Source organism: Toxoplasma gondii, chromosome III (assembly GCF_000006565.2).
Source record: "Toxoplasma gondii ME49 chromosome III, whole genome shotgun sequence".
NCBI classification, from domain to species: domain Eukaryota; phylum Apicomplexa; class Conoidasida; order Eucoccidiorida; family Sarcocystidae; genus Toxoplasma; species Toxoplasma gondii.
The window spans coordinates 1,417,340-1,431,025 of record NC_031470.1 but is presented as its reverse complement, the minus strand read 5'-3'; the positions used below and the strand labels follow the sequence as shown (position 1 = coordinate 1,431,025).

General features: G+C 49.8%; 4 protein-coding genes across 4 annotated transcripts; 1 reads left to right on the top strand and 3 right to left on the bottom strand.

Moving 5' to 3' along the window:
- Positions 1-1,264: 1,264 nt before the first annotated feature.
- SRS14A (SAG-related sequence SRS14A) lies at positions 1,265-3,016 on the bottom strand (the record flags this gene model as incomplete). Its single annotated transcript, XM_018781037.1, has 2 exons — positions 2,280-3,016; positions 1,265-1,770 (listed from the first exon to the last, which is right to left on the bottom strand). Exons 1-2 carry the CDS (start codon positions 2,902-2,904, stop codon positions 1,265-1,267), a joined length of 1,131 nt encoding a protein of 376 aa, XP_018638154.1. The 5' UTR covers positions 2,905-3,016.
- A 205-nt stretch (positions 3,017-3,221) lies between these two features.
- On the top strand, positions 3,222-8,182 carry TGME49_254050 (optic atrophy 3 protein (opa3) protein). The gene is made up of 4 exons (XM_002369419.2): positions 3,222-5,518; positions 6,080-6,168; positions 6,942-7,050; positions 7,489-8,182. The coding sequence occupies exons 1-4, from the start codon at positions 5,245-5,247 to the stop codon at positions 8,073-8,075; spliced, it is 1,059 nt and encodes a 352-aa protein (XP_002369460.1). The 5' UTR covers positions 3,222-5,244; the 3' UTR covers positions 8,076-8,182.
- A 694-nt stretch (positions 8,183-8,876) lies between these two features.
- TGME49_254040 (hypothetical protein) lies at positions 8,877-9,350 on the bottom strand (the record flags this gene model as incomplete). Its single annotated transcript, XM_002369418.1, has 1 exon — positions 8,877-9,350. One exon carries the CDS (start codon positions 9,348-9,350, stop codon positions 8,877-8,879), a length of 474 nt encoding a protein of 157 aa, XP_002369459.1.
- Positions 9,351-9,878: 528 nt separating this feature from the next.
- TGME49_254030 (zinc finger CDGSH-type domain-containing protein) lies at positions 9,879-11,578 on the bottom strand. Its single transcript, XM_002369417.1, has 3 exons — positions 11,164-11,578; positions 10,528-10,597; positions 9,879-10,196 (listed from the first exon to the last, which is right to left on the bottom strand). The coding sequence occupies exons 1-3, from the start codon at positions 11,248-11,250 to the stop codon at positions 9,997-9,999; spliced, it is 357 nt and encodes a 118-aa protein (XP_002369458.1). The 5' UTR covers positions 11,251-11,578; the 3' UTR covers positions 9,879-9,996.
- Positions 11,579-13,686: the final 2,108 nt, after the last annotated feature.

Sequence of the window (13,686 nt, the reverse complement as noted above, 5' to 3'; positions counted from 1 at the left end):
AAGCGATAGTTCAAGTGAGCATACCAGCACATCAATATGATGAAACCCCAATCTTCCATCACGACTTTAACCACTGTAGCTGTCCGTCCCATTCAGCTCATGCATTCTATGCCAAGTATGAGTTCCCTTCCTTGGGAATGGCAGGATAAAGCAGAAGAGAATGTGCTTAGACGGTGCTTGAGTCCGTTCCATGTGAACTTTTCCACATCTATCAAGCTCGAGCAACGCCACAGGATGGGTGGCTGCCGGGCCCACTTGAACAATGCAAGACGTTATCGGTTTCAGCTACGCGTTGAAGATCCTGTAGACTTATCCGTGTGACTGCCGGCCATCCGCAGAGGGGAGAAGGGTCAAGGGAGTATCAAGTGAAATGTTGTTCGATTGTTTACCGGTTCGATAGCTTAGACTGCCATGAACCGGCAATTTACACCGCCGTCAAGCCACAACATTCAGCTATTGCGGCAACGTCAATATCACACAGTTCTGCACGGACAATCACGTTCAGGCCGTGGGCACCTACCTGTGGCTACAAGGTTACCCCTGTACGAACGCGATTCCCGTTGCTTACTAACCCCTTGGTAAACACTACAAGTGCTTAGTGTCCCGTCATTTAACCCGAAGATATTCAAGAACGGGAGAAGACCATAATACTGTTAATCCCCTACATACAGCTCTACATAGCACGGCACACAGACACCGTTGTATGAGATGGCCTTCGAAAAGGGTAGAACCTCTACGGGCGCAACGCGGTACCCCGCAATTTTTTGTGAGGTCGCCCTGTGAGCGATCATTCAAATATCGTATCGCGAACTTGGTAGGGGAAAAGGGAGCCAACGCATCGTGAAGCATGGCCACTACTTCGCATTTCCATACCAAACGCAGCATCTGTTGTATCCGAACTCAACACGCACAAATTAGCTACGCTTAGACGGACCCCACACATACAGGAGCCTGCTGTTCCGAATGCGATCGAATGGCCGTAATACTTTTATACTCCCGCAGGAGACTCCACCAGCAGAACGGCCATGCAGAACTCGCCACGTCTTATGGATGTCAGAAGTGGGTGGGTAAAGTGCGGAGTAGATGTGAAGATACGGACCATGCAATCCTGAAACGTTGATTCCCCATCCCAATCGGCCCCAAGAATTCTGGCATGACATTCAAAGTCTTTCCAGGCCCATTTTTTGACGTAATTGGAAAAATTGCCCTCCTGAACACGTGGCAATCCTTTTAGCACTGTCCCATCCTCTGTCCCTCAACTGTTTCACACCAAGCTCGCAGAAGTGGCTAGCAGTGCGAAAGTGAAGAAAAAGAGAGTTACTGCACTCGCAAGATATTTTCGGGGCTCTCCACTCGACTCCTCTGGATCGGCATTGTGCGCAATTTCGATCACCACATTGCATGGTTTAGTCTGCGCTTTCGGCGGCTCGTGGACCGCTAGAGTCTCTCGTTCAGGCTGTGTTTCCTGTTTCGAACTACACGTATACATGAGTTGTTTAGGCTTGTCTTCCGGCAATTTTGAAACGAACAGAGTGTACGCAGGTAAAACTTCAGAGTCTCCAGCGATGGAAGACCTTCGCTCGGCCAAAACAGCGCCGGAAACGAGAGAATGCAAGCTTACTTCTTTGGTTTGACCATCAACCAACTGAAAGACCTGGTCGAGAATATTGGGGGACAACACACCACCTTTTCCACATAGGAAATCTGTCTCTGCAGGGGCCTTGTCGATCCTCAAGGAAACCTGTTCTACGTCCTTTCCATTACACATAACTGAGAAAAAAGACAACGTAGGGCAGACAATGCAGGGTCGGAAGAGAATTAGCTTCTTCCAGAAAAAAATTCAAGAAACTCACAAAACAGGCCAACATGTGGGAAAACCGAACGTAAACACTGACGACTGTGGATTTTCCACCTCTGACTAGGATATTGGAAGACGGCGAAGCTCAAATCAGAAGCGAGTTTTGCACCGCAAACCATGCCAGGTAGCCTGCTGACGTTCACAGCGCGGTAAAACCAATTTGACAATTCCACGAGAGGGCAATTCGCAGCAGCAGCATACCGACTCCTGTAGAACCTGTGTACCAACAAAAACTAAACATGGTCCTCTGTTTTTTCAACGATGCCATATCTGTTCACCTAAAGCGTTGCATACCACATAACTGAACAGCCTTCTTTTTGCACAGACCTTGGCCGAACGCCTCCCCCGCAGGCATCCTCGTTCCTAAAGTGCTTCTACGCTCACCAACGACGGTATGCCCGATATTTAATGTCCATCTTACCTTTGCTGTCGAGCACAAGCTTTTCTTTCCCATAAATTGAGACTTGCACTTTGCATCTGCTTCCAGTAGGAGCTCTTGAGGGCGGCGCTGCCTTGGCATTCGTCTCGCAAATGAAGAAGGCAGTAAAAGGTTTGTCTGGAAGTTTTGAGGCACTAAGCTTGTAAAGTGGTCCCTTCGCCGTGCTAAGCTGTGCGTCCGTTTTCGCTTCACTGTCCTCTTGAAGTGTCAGCTTGTTGTTGCTTAAAGAGGCTGTCCTCGCGCACTCGGAATCCTTACAGAATTCAGTGAATGCACCATCTGCGTTTTTGGTTGGAATAAGGGAAGCGCCTTCTCCGCATCTGAAAGTTACATATCCGTTTTCGTCGGTTTCCGTTGCGCGAGGCTCCGTGATGCTGACGATCACCGGCTTGTCTGCAGCGCTGCAAGTAGGGTGGTCGGTGGCTGAGTCTGCTCCTGCCGACCCCTGAGGCTGCAGCAGAGCAGCTATAAGCAAAATCGAGAGTGGTAAACATAAAAACCGAAGACTGGCACGCTTGACACGGCTTGCTTGCCGCTTAAGCTCGTTCTCCGGCCTCTGAAAGACCCGCTCGAATCGGCGGTGCGAGCGGCAGTTGGAGACTTGCATTGCGTGGGGTGGGGACTGTAAGCGGTTTCGGGGAAAAGTGAAACGGAAGGACGTACAACAAATTGGTGCAGGTGTACACAGAAGTAAAGTGGAGAAGCATAGCAGAGATGCTTTAGACAAAGGTGTGCAAGACTCCCCACTTGCGTGTTCTGGTGCCCTCGCTGCCCGGCTTATTGAGCTGTTGCGCCTGTGCGAGTCTTCTAGGAGAAGCCGATCCCGCGGCAGCAGTGCCTGCGTTTTTGCACAGCGCTGCGGTGATGAGGTGTGACAACTGCAGCATTTTCTCTCCGTACCGGGACCTTGTCATTCGAGAAAGTCTGAAATTGGGAGTCATGAACTAGGTGTTTATACTCCATGAAGTACTGTAATAGTTCCACGCTTGTGGCAGATTTTCCTAGGATTTGGTGACATATTTCGGTTGGTTGTTCCTCGATACGCAGTTTCGGGGTTTCTCGCCACAAGAGGAAGGGACGTTGGGGGGCTGGGCGGTCGATAAGCTTTTTTTAGATGCCTTGTGCCACTAACTCTATTCGCGCCGGCTCTCTTTGAGGGCATCTTCGACTATGCATGCATATCTCTCTTCAAAGATTTGAGGAGAGTCTTCCGAACCCGGTGAACAGAATACAATTTTCCACAAACGCACGTCGCGCAGATTGCTGCCGTTTCTCGCTTCGCATGGACGTGTGTCTTCAGCGCAACAGCGCATACCGAATGCCAAGTCAAAATACAGGAGTGTTCCAAAATCCAGGAACGCCATGCTCTGCAAAAGGATGGAAAAACTCCATTGAGAGCGATACCATAAGCTTTCGTGGTGCGTACTGTCTGACCCACTCAAGGTTGTTGTTTAAAACACGAGTGTCATTGGGAAAATCCCCGATTTCCCCGAGTTTTGCGAAGCAGACGTTCGTTTTCTACGGTTCGAAGTGGCGTCTTGCTGCTGGGTTGGCAATACAATTTTCCGTGCGTTTCTGTTCGAATGTACTCTCTTCTGGACTGAAGGGCAAACGAAGGGCAGGCTTCGTGCTTTCTAACGTGCTGGGCACCGCGTACGTCCGCCGAAGCAAAACAACGGCATCGCCGCTACGGGGAACACGCGCGGAACCGAGCGACAATCGCCTGCGGAGTGCTAGGCTTCGAGTTGTTATTTTGCACCATGACACCGATTTTTTAATGAGATCACCCGATAAACGAGTCCGTTCGCCGCTTTTGCGGAGCTTCAAGCGACAGCTGTCCCTCCGAATGCCTTTCCCACTGCTGTTGTGCGTACGCGTCGCCAGCGCGATAGTCTTCTGGTTTTCTTCACGCTTCCATCGCTACTCGCTTGAATATGTTGACCCATTTGTTCCTACATGCGCATGCAATTTGAGGTGGTCACGTATATAAGTGCCGGGGTAGATTCATATTTATGCTGGCATGTGTTGAAGACTTTGACGCAGAAAATGTGGTGAATGCTTGCCAGCGATCCGTGGGATATGCTTCGCAAAAAAGTGGCGAGGATGCTTGCACTGCACGGCTTCGGGGGACGGAGGTTCATGACTCTTCATGAATCCATGCCAGCGATATAATATGCTTTCCCTGGATTTGCCCTCAAAAGCATCGACCGGGAATGAACCCATCGTCACCTTTAGGGAACTAAGCAACTGAGATGTTATCTTCAATACCCACAGTACTCGTACACTCAATTCCACTTGTGTATTGATCCGCCCATTTATAGATTTGTGCTGTCCATACACATATCTATCACTATGTACGGGAGACGGCGTTGCGTGTGGCGAAAAAAAGCCTTGTAATAGCTGTCCGGTAGATTTATGAGTTGTTGGGCAGCTTTTTTTGTCTACACTTTGGTCGGTCACCGACGCTTAAGTCCGCGAATCCATCGCCTGTAAACTCGCGCAAGTCGGTTAATGGTTCACGATGGCCTCGAGACAGCCCGCGGCCCCTGTGCGGTTCTTTATCAGGTTGGACAGACCCACGTGTCAGGTGAAAAAGATGAGTGCTTAGAAGAAAGCGTTATGAACGTCGTGATTTTGGACTCTTTCGTTTTCTATCTTGTATCCTTCCTCCTCCAAGGGGTACTATGCGCCGGCTCTAAACGCCTCTCACTTCAGTGCCAGCTGTGTGTCCCGAAAAGAAACGGTGTCATGTCTTTTGCTCCTTGTCAGCAGTGGGCTGCATAGCTGATTATGAGTCAAGCCTTGAAGAGGGTAGCAGGCGACGACACCGGTATTCAGAAATAAGGCGTGTGGCGAAGTCTACCGCGCGGTGGATGTCTGCGGAAACGGGAGGCCACAAAATGCTCGGCAGGGGCTGCCTGTAGAAGAGCCTTCAGCCTCCTCAAAAATGGTGTTCCCTGCGGCGAAGCTGTTTTCCGTCGCCATCCGCCAGGTGTCAAAGCCGATGGCCTCGTACATGCAAAAAAAGGCGCAAAACAGCCCCCGGTTCAAGGCCATATGCGTTGGAATAGCCAGTCGATACAATGCAGTTGAGCAGATAATCATCAATCGTTTCTACGGCCGCAGTAACAAAGCTGCGCCGGTCCGCAAACTCAATGAAACAAAAGCAATCGAACTCGGAGCCACTGTCTTCGGCGAGTTTGTCATCTTCGGAGTCGCGGGTAAAGCTGCGGTGAAGCGAAGGATTCGCCTAGACTCTCTGTTACACATTAAAAAGTGGGCTTTCTACGTGTATAGAAACTACCTTTCTTCTGGGGTACACACTATGAGTTGGATGTCTTATCTAGATCAAGGAGGTCTTTGTTTACCGGATCCAAGTTTGGCTGTGCTAGCATGGTTTTGATAACATTCAGTATAGCTATGTATTTTTGGCACACCTGAGGTGTTTTTGTGTATGCTTAATCGATGCACGTTCATGTAACGTGAATGGAGAGATACAGACAGGAAGCCAGGCGTTAATGACCGTGTCATATCGTAGCCTTCATCAGTGAATTTGAATGAGGAGATGACACGGATCGAGCAGAGACTAGTCTGCTGCTTTGCTCATTGTATAGCTCTCAAATACGCATCTGCGTGCCGCGCTCTTCCAGATTTTGTGTCTGAAAGTCCTCTTCTCAACGCTAACTTCGTGCACAGCCCTTGCGATGGTGTTCCGGTGCTTCTTGACTGTTGAAATGCTCTGTGCATTAGCCTAATCTTCCTCTTGTGTGCCGAAAATGCAGCGATTGCTCTGGGTTTTGAATATCGACGGAGCCTTATGAAAGAGGCGGCAAAGGAGCGAGAATTGCTCGAACGACTTTACGTCCTGGAGGTAGGTCTTACGAGTGTCAAATGTTTTTCTGACGCGTTTTCCTCTGTATAGTTCCTTGAAAACGGTGGCAGATGTACGTGCAAATAGTAGACAGGTATATCGGTGCGCGTCAAAGAAATTCAGGCGCGAAGCGACGACACCACAGTATTCAAAAAGTTATTGGCTTGGCACACTCACTCATTTTTTCTGGCACGCCTTCAACCTCTCAAACATCTCAACCGGAAACACAAGCGTCTCTCGGATTGGAGATGTTTCGCCAGCATTATGATGTGCTGACAGTGGGGCTCTTCTTGAAAGGAATGGTAGATCTTCTCGGCCGTATTTGGTGTGTAGTTCAATATCAACACTCGTGCACGAACAATCAATACGGATACGCGTAAGGCGCCCAGGATGGCCGGGCATAGTGTACCTGTCTTTCTGAATCTGACCGCGAAAACCTAGCGATGTTCCAGTCGTTCGTGGAAGGCATGCCGTAAATATCCGTCTCGAGTTTTGCCTATGGTGGAGAAGGGAGGCTGGTATCCGGGTGTTTAGTCGTGTATGGATTATTTGGGTCCTTTCAAGATCGAGTTCTTCAAGTACCAGAGTGCCTCTGTTTATACGATTTGATTCGGCAAAATCTGAACCTATTTGACCGTGTCCAATATGTTCTATCGGACGACGGACTTCTTTCAAGTTGCCTCCCGTGGAGGTATTGATAAAGAGCCGTTGCTGGAGAAAACGGAGGACGCAATTTTCCTTTTGCCCGAAACTGTGTCTAAATTTTTACGCAGGCGCAGATTCTTCAACTCCAGGCGGAGAATGATCGTGTACTTCAAAGTCTCTTCCCGCACGAGCAGCATGCGCGCGAGGAGGTTGATGTCAACATTGACCAAGGCCCCGGTACGTGAATGGTCTCTCAATCACAGTCGCAGAAAGAAACGCTTTTTGGCCATCGCATCTAGGAGGAAGAAGAAGCTCACCATACATTCTGGGTGGCCGGGGGGATTTCGCAAAAAAGCATGACAGCGAGTGTTTTGGGTTGTTAAGACGCTGGTCTCAGTGTGTAAACGCAAGCCTTTCCCTGTCTCCTCGATTCTGTGCGTGCTTGCGGAGAACGCTATCGAGGCTTTACATGCCACGTCTCTCTTTGCTGTGCAATGATGTGGGGAGTATTTCGAGATGTATACAGCGCTTTGCCTTAGCTCTGCTGTTCGCTCTGCGTTCCTCCGATTTGGATTTCGTGGTTGGCGTGGCGCTTCAGCCTTTGTACGTGTTCTGAGATTGTTCGGTTACTTAGCATTTCTCTGTTCAGTTCTGTTCCCTTGTTTGCATCTGCAGGGTGGCTTTCATGGCTTGCACAGCCCATAACAGGTTTGTTCAGCACGGAAGGCAGCGTAAAAGACGGCGACGGCGACGCCAAGACCGGTGTTTCGGTTCATGCCACTCAAGGTGTCGTTTCAGGTGTCTATCCATCCCGGCACATCCCACCTCCACCAGGCCTCGAACGCGCCCCGATACCGAAGCAGCCGAGCGAAGTTGGATTTCTGTCGCTGCCCTCTCTCGCGTCAGAGGCACTGCCAACCTTTCCTCTTCCTAAAGCCTTCTCGGATGCCGTGGCTAGTTTGTCCGGCAACTTGGACTCCCTCTCCCATCTACGTGGAGCAGACCTCCCGCATTTTATGCGAGAGCAGCGACACTCTCCAGACGCTTCGGAACAAGGCGAAAAGACCGATGGGCGGCTCTGTGAAGCGGCGCCCGTTGCTGATGACACGGCTTGTGAGCGTGTGCCCAGATTTGCGAAAAGTGACTCCGTGGCGGGCTCGTCCGCTTCAAAGCTTGGCGGGCTTTATGTGCCGAAACTCTGGGGCCCGCGAGCACCGGAAGATGATCTCGAAAAGAACGGCGGAACTGGACATCGTGGGTAATGCTTCACTGTAGCGTAGTACTCTTGTAAAGCACGGCATATCGCAACAAACTCCGGTACTATGTGTTGAACAATAATATAACTCTATCCGTTAAACGAATATCTCCAAACCCTTACGTGCCACGTGAATCCAACACGCCGATCTAAATGACCATGAAAACGTTTGCCAGCATGTGCGTGCATATGCGTGCACTGGCGAAATGGTGTGCACCGTCCCGATTCCGGAACTGGCAGAGCTGCTCGAACAGATAACAGTCAGTTCGCAGCTTCAGAGAAGAGGCAACACAGACATGTCTCGGGACAAGGACGATACTTGCGGACGCGGTAGAGTGCCGACGCCTCACGAGGCCACTTTCTCCCACAGATCTTTTTCCTTCGCATGGCCGCCCGGTCAAGGGTCGATTCCTGGTTTCCTGAAGACGCCGAAATTGTTATTCCAATTAAGCGGGATGTACCCGTGCTGTTTCCGAACAGACGAAGCGTACATTTTTCCTGCTGTACTCGACTCTCAAGCGACCAGCTTGTCTTATTGTTAGATGCTCTTTCACGAGGCATCGGCTTTCTTTTGAGCAGTGGAAGCGAAGACACAGAGACGCCGAAGAAGTGATCTTGTGCAAGTATGAACGAAAACGTAGGATAGTGAGTTTGTAGTCACGTTTCACGGCAGTAACTAACGGATATAGTGTTTCCGCTGGTCAGCATTAGCTTATGTTTAAGTGCTCATGGCAGTGCTCGCGTGACGGCGTCCTTACCAGATGAGTTGCCTTCACCATTCCGTCATCTATCTCGTCCTGTAGTCTTGTCATGAACGGTCCTTTTCTGACTGCGACATTGCCGATCTGAATATAAACGTCACTAGCAGTAGGCGCGTGTTTCCGCAACGCGTATGCCAGGTCACTGTGACGTGCCACTCCTTTGCGTGAAATGTGCTGCAGGGAGACTGGTGACCCAATTTCCTGGAGCAAACGTTTGTTTTCCTCGAGCTCGACCGTGCAGTGGCTGGTCGACTCGCTCGCAAATCTGTTTCCGTTTCTCGAAATATCATCGCAGGGAAGAATACACGACTCCAGAGAGCTGGAAATGACCGCCTTCCATACTCACGCAACAGTGGTAGATCGAAGTCACCATATTTGCCCCAAAGTAGATTCACGTCCGTTATACATAGGCATTTATCGTTATGACTGCTTGAATTCAGATCTGCTTCTCTGAGCATATATTTGCTTTTGACAGCGACATGAATGTGTACAAGTGCAAGAATAGACATACATATATACATATATCCGACTAAGCAGACACGTGCACATGCATATCTGCGTCGCTGGTAAACCACCGATTCTTCGACATACGCCAAAAACTGACTTCGTTCCGGTGCCGTATCCTGATAGGCAGATTAAATCACGTGGTGCCCTCGATCCTGTCTTTTTTCCAGGCGTTTTCTAAAGGTGGTTGAATTCTCGCATTCGTTACACAATCTAACAGCTACACTTGAGCAGGAACGTCCTGGTGAGGCTTCACAAGCAGGCCAGACTGCGGGCCACTCTCTACTTTCTAGGAGTCAAGAAACGGTAACCGTTTGCTCTATTAGTCTTCAATTATTGTGTTTTCAGCAGTCCCCCCCGAATATATCTCTCATCTTCGCACGTCTACTTTTGTGTCCGGCGAGATCGCTTCGACGAGAAGGACCTCTCTGATATGTTCACGTGCGCACAAGACACACGCCTGGATCCCGGGAGATCACTGCGACGCGTGCTAAACAGAAGGGCTTCTTCTTTGGTTTTCCACAAGACCCGCTTGGTCAGATCCAGTAAATCAGGAACCTCTTGATGCACCAGTTCGTGTTGGAACGCTGGAAACATTTTTTCGTACACTCTGCTTAACGGAAACCGGGTGAGAGACCACCAGGGCCTCACCTTCCATGGGAATTAACCATGCATCAGGTACGTGGAGGCGACGCCGACGCTGAAAGCAGCAGCGAAGGAAGCTACGCATGCAAGGGGAGTGTTGTTGTTGCACTTCACCCACAAGTGAGTGCCGTTGCACAGTGGCCGGCTGCCGCTGTGCTTACACCCACACAGCAACTTCTTTCCTGTGATCGACGGAATGTACATAACCGGCTTGAAAGCTGACAAAAAATGACACACAAGAAAAAAGGGCAGTTGTCATGCGGATGTTTAGTTGTGCCACTCCAATAACAAGATGCACGATTTCGTTTCGCAAACTCGAGCTGTTTCCATGGATAGTGGGGGACAAGGAAATCCAAATCCGGCGTTGCCATTCCACGACTGGCTGCGCAAGTTTTGCAGACACTCCTTTGCGGGCTTATTCACTCTCAGCAATCGGCATGCTGAGTACACGACAGCCAACTAGGCACCACGATGCAACGTTGTTCATGCATATGTACTTCACTTGGCAAATAAAAAGATTGCCATTCGGTTAAGCTCAGAGAGACTTACGGGTGCCTTTGTGGGCGCCATCGCACCACGGCTGTGTTTTGCTGAGACCGCAGGAGCACCACCAGTAAACCTGACATCGTCAGCGCAGAAACACAGAACGCCCTCAAAAAGTCACCGAGGTGGGATGTAAACCTGCGCGGACTGGTCTCCCATTCGTCCCTGTTGCACGGTGCAAATCTACGATGTATCGGGTACCGATGGAATCGCGTGATCGATTGCAAGGAAGCTGACGCACACTGCTACCCATGTCTCTTCAGCTATGCACAACCTGGCCGTCAATAATCGGAAACTAGCAGACGATGTCGCCGACACGTGATTTGTTTCACTCGGAAACGAATAACTATATCTTCAGCGCTGGAGTTGGACTTTCACAAGAGGCGGCGCGAAAGCATGACTACAGCAGTGCTTTCAGCCACACAGAAACTCGCAGCCTGTCGTGGTTCCCACATCGTTTCCATGTAATTCAGTCTTGGGCACCGAAAACGCTCAGGTGATCCAAATGAGATCTTTTTTTCCGGGGTCGTGCACAGCTTTTCTTGACAGCGGGCGGCGGGGGCACGACCTGAAGCAAGGCGCATCGCCGGATGCAGACAGGAGGCGAAAAGAGTTGGAAAAGCGTCTCTCCGGTTCTCTTACCTTCCCTTTCTCGCAGTGGACGAGATACGGATTCGTCGTCTGGGGCTGCGGCTGCGGGTCATACGGCCACCACTCTTGCCACACCATGGTGAAGAAAGCGTAAGGCAAAGACGAGGGCAGGGAAGCAAACGGCAGTAAATCGGTTGGGAGAGGACGGCGACGGAGTGCAGACGGAAAATGGACTTCGAGGGACAGACAAAGCAATCACAGCCATACAAGAAACGATTCGGGAGATAGTGATATACACGGAAGGGAAAAAAGATGAAGAGTGTCCCTTCGTTTGGGCGTCAGACCCTTCAGGTTTTCAAATGAAGCCCTTCGTCTTCTGAGCACCCTCCACAGCTAAAAATCCGTTAGAAAATACGTGATTCGGAGATGTCGCATCCACGTATGCATCCTCATTATTTCGTAGCCGGTTTCTGGAGACGACACGATACACACGAGCAGGCAAAGACTCATAAACAACCCTTCGGGAGCATGCGACGCCTTTCACGAAAATGTCTTTTTCCGTTGATACGGCGACAACGAATTTTACTGTGCGCGTTGCTCTCTGATACTACCAGAAGGCGCACCATGCATGCCCCCTGGCCGTTGCCGCAGACGCAGCCTACGCCTGGGGCGCATATGGAGGATTAAAGATTCTTGACGAACCTGTGAGTCAAACCGCGTTTTTATTTCAAGACTTAACACTTCGGTGAAGCGTTTATTAATGGACGTGGCGGTCTGCCCACATATGTTCACCAGCACGGGAGTGATGAAATGTTGGATGGAGGTTGCTCGTGTTCCGTATTGGAGTTTCTGGATTCTGGTTGCTGTCCCCTGCAATTCCAGACCGAGTATTCTACACACTTAAATGAAGCATCTGCTCTTTCACTATGGATGGATTTTCATCGTTCTCAGATCTAAACAAAACACTACTGTAAGGAGCACAAGAAGCATTTCCTGCCAACGGATCCATCACAAAGCCTCCAGCTGTAGAGGTATGTACCATGCCTCGATCCCTCAGATTTTTCCCTCCCCAGCGGTTATCTAGCGGCCGCCTTTGCAACGTGTTCTCTAGAGAGCGTTAATAGAGTGTATCACAAAGAAATTCGGGCGGAAAAGGTTCTGTGTCGCAAGTAAGAACTTGTTACATTCCGCATCGCCGACAGGTTCTCGGACGATTTCAGCTCGGCATTCGATTTCAGCTCGGCATTGCGATCAGGTGCAGATTGTCAAAAGAAATGACAGAGTCTCTCCTGGAAAAAAGTATCACTTCGTTGACTCGCGTAGCAAATAGGATGGCAATGAATCGGGTGGCATCACGAAACTTAACGCTTGGACGGAGTTCATGGAAGAGCACATCCAGCCAGAGATTTGCACAGTTCATTCGGCGCGGTAGTCAGACTTTTTCTCAACCCACGCTGTGATTGCGCGTTGTTACGTGATTCGTGTCCACACTCACGTGACGGAAGGCTCACGACCACTCTTGATGAATGCCGTTACACATGAGGGCGGACGGAGCTCGGCGTCGATGACTTGCAGCGAAGGCAAAGAAAAACTTTCTAGGGGCTACGTGATTTGTGTCGATTTTCGACATTACCGCAAGCTTCAGAGCAGCTCCTATTCTAAGAGATTTGTGAAATAAGCTGGAAATGAAATTAGGTGTAATGGTTTCGTACAGTAGTCCCAGGAAGGCATACAGACGACAATCCATGACAGATGAAAATGCGTGACATGGGGAAATCCTTGCGGCGTTCGAAGGAAACAACAGAGATGTAAAGCTTGAACGTGCTGTCAACGTGGTGACTTGGACGGGCAACAGAGGTCTGCTCTTGATATGAAGGATGAATTAAACGGAATTAGAGATAATATGGTCAGGAAACCCCATCTCACTGACGTGATTTATTCACCTGCTATTCGCGGCACGGAGGTTCGGACATTGAAACGTTCCAACGGGACTTAGCATCATAAAGCTGAAGCGAAAGAATCCTTGAGTATCAACCCCATTTCTAGAGAGGTGTGGCATTATTCCGCAAACTATGTGCTACTCGAGGGTGCACACGAACCACCTCCCTTCGTTGCCGCTGATTCGCAGAGCCGCTTTGGCAAGACAGCGCAGAACTATTCACACCGTTAAGGTGGTAGGTTAAAAAGAGGCATATCTTGCTTACGGTTCAGAACTATCTGTAACTGTCCCTGCGCGTTTTCGCGGTCGAAAAGTCAATTCGCCATTGCCGCCATGTTTTTTGGCTCCTACCGAGCCTGTGCCCCGAAAAGGAAGAGACGTTTACTAGGCGTATGCTCTAGCAGGTCTTTCAATTCCTCATTCATACTTATTCCTTCTAAATTTTCCCTTCAAACTGACGAAATAATGCGTTGCACCATGAGACGTGGCAAGCTCGTTATGGTCTGCTACAAAGGTAGGGTATCCGTGCATTTTAGCCCCTGGACGGTTTTAATAATATGGAATGACGTGCGTTAGTAATTTGCTGGTCTTTTCCAAGAGTGTCCTTGTGTAGCACCATGAGTTTTTCGTGTGTG

What these genes read in the sequence shown, in the direction of transcription:
- TGME49_254050 (XM_002369419.2), top strand. Translation starts at nt 5,245, where the DNA reads ATGGTGTTCCCTGCGGCGAAGCTGTTTTCCGTCGCCATCCGCCAGGTG. An exon ending in AACGACTTTACGTCCTGGAG is followed by an intron (nt 6,169 to 6,941) that starts GTAGGTCTTACG and finishes ATTTTTACGCAG; the next exon opens with GCGCAGATTCTTCAACTCCA. An exon ending in CAACATTGACCAAGGCCCCG is followed by an intron (nt 7,051 to 7,488) that starts GTACGTGAATGG and finishes TTGCATCTGCAG; the next exon opens with GGTGGCTTTCATGGCTTGCA.
- TGME49_254030 (XM_002369417.1), bottom strand. Translation starts at nt 11,250, where the DNA reads ATGGTGTGGCAAGAGTGGTGGCCGTATGACCCGCAGCCGCAGCCCCAG. An exon ending in TCCACTGCGAGAAAGGGAAG is followed by an intron (nt 10,598 to 11,163) that starts GTAAGAGAACCG and finishes TGACGATGTCAG; the next exon opens with GTTTACTGGTGGTGCTCCTG. An exon ending in TGGCGCCCACAAAGGCACCC is followed by an intron (nt 10,197 to 10,527) that starts GTAAGTCTCTCT and finishes ATTTTTTGTCAG; the next exon opens with CTTTCAAGCCGGTTATGTAC.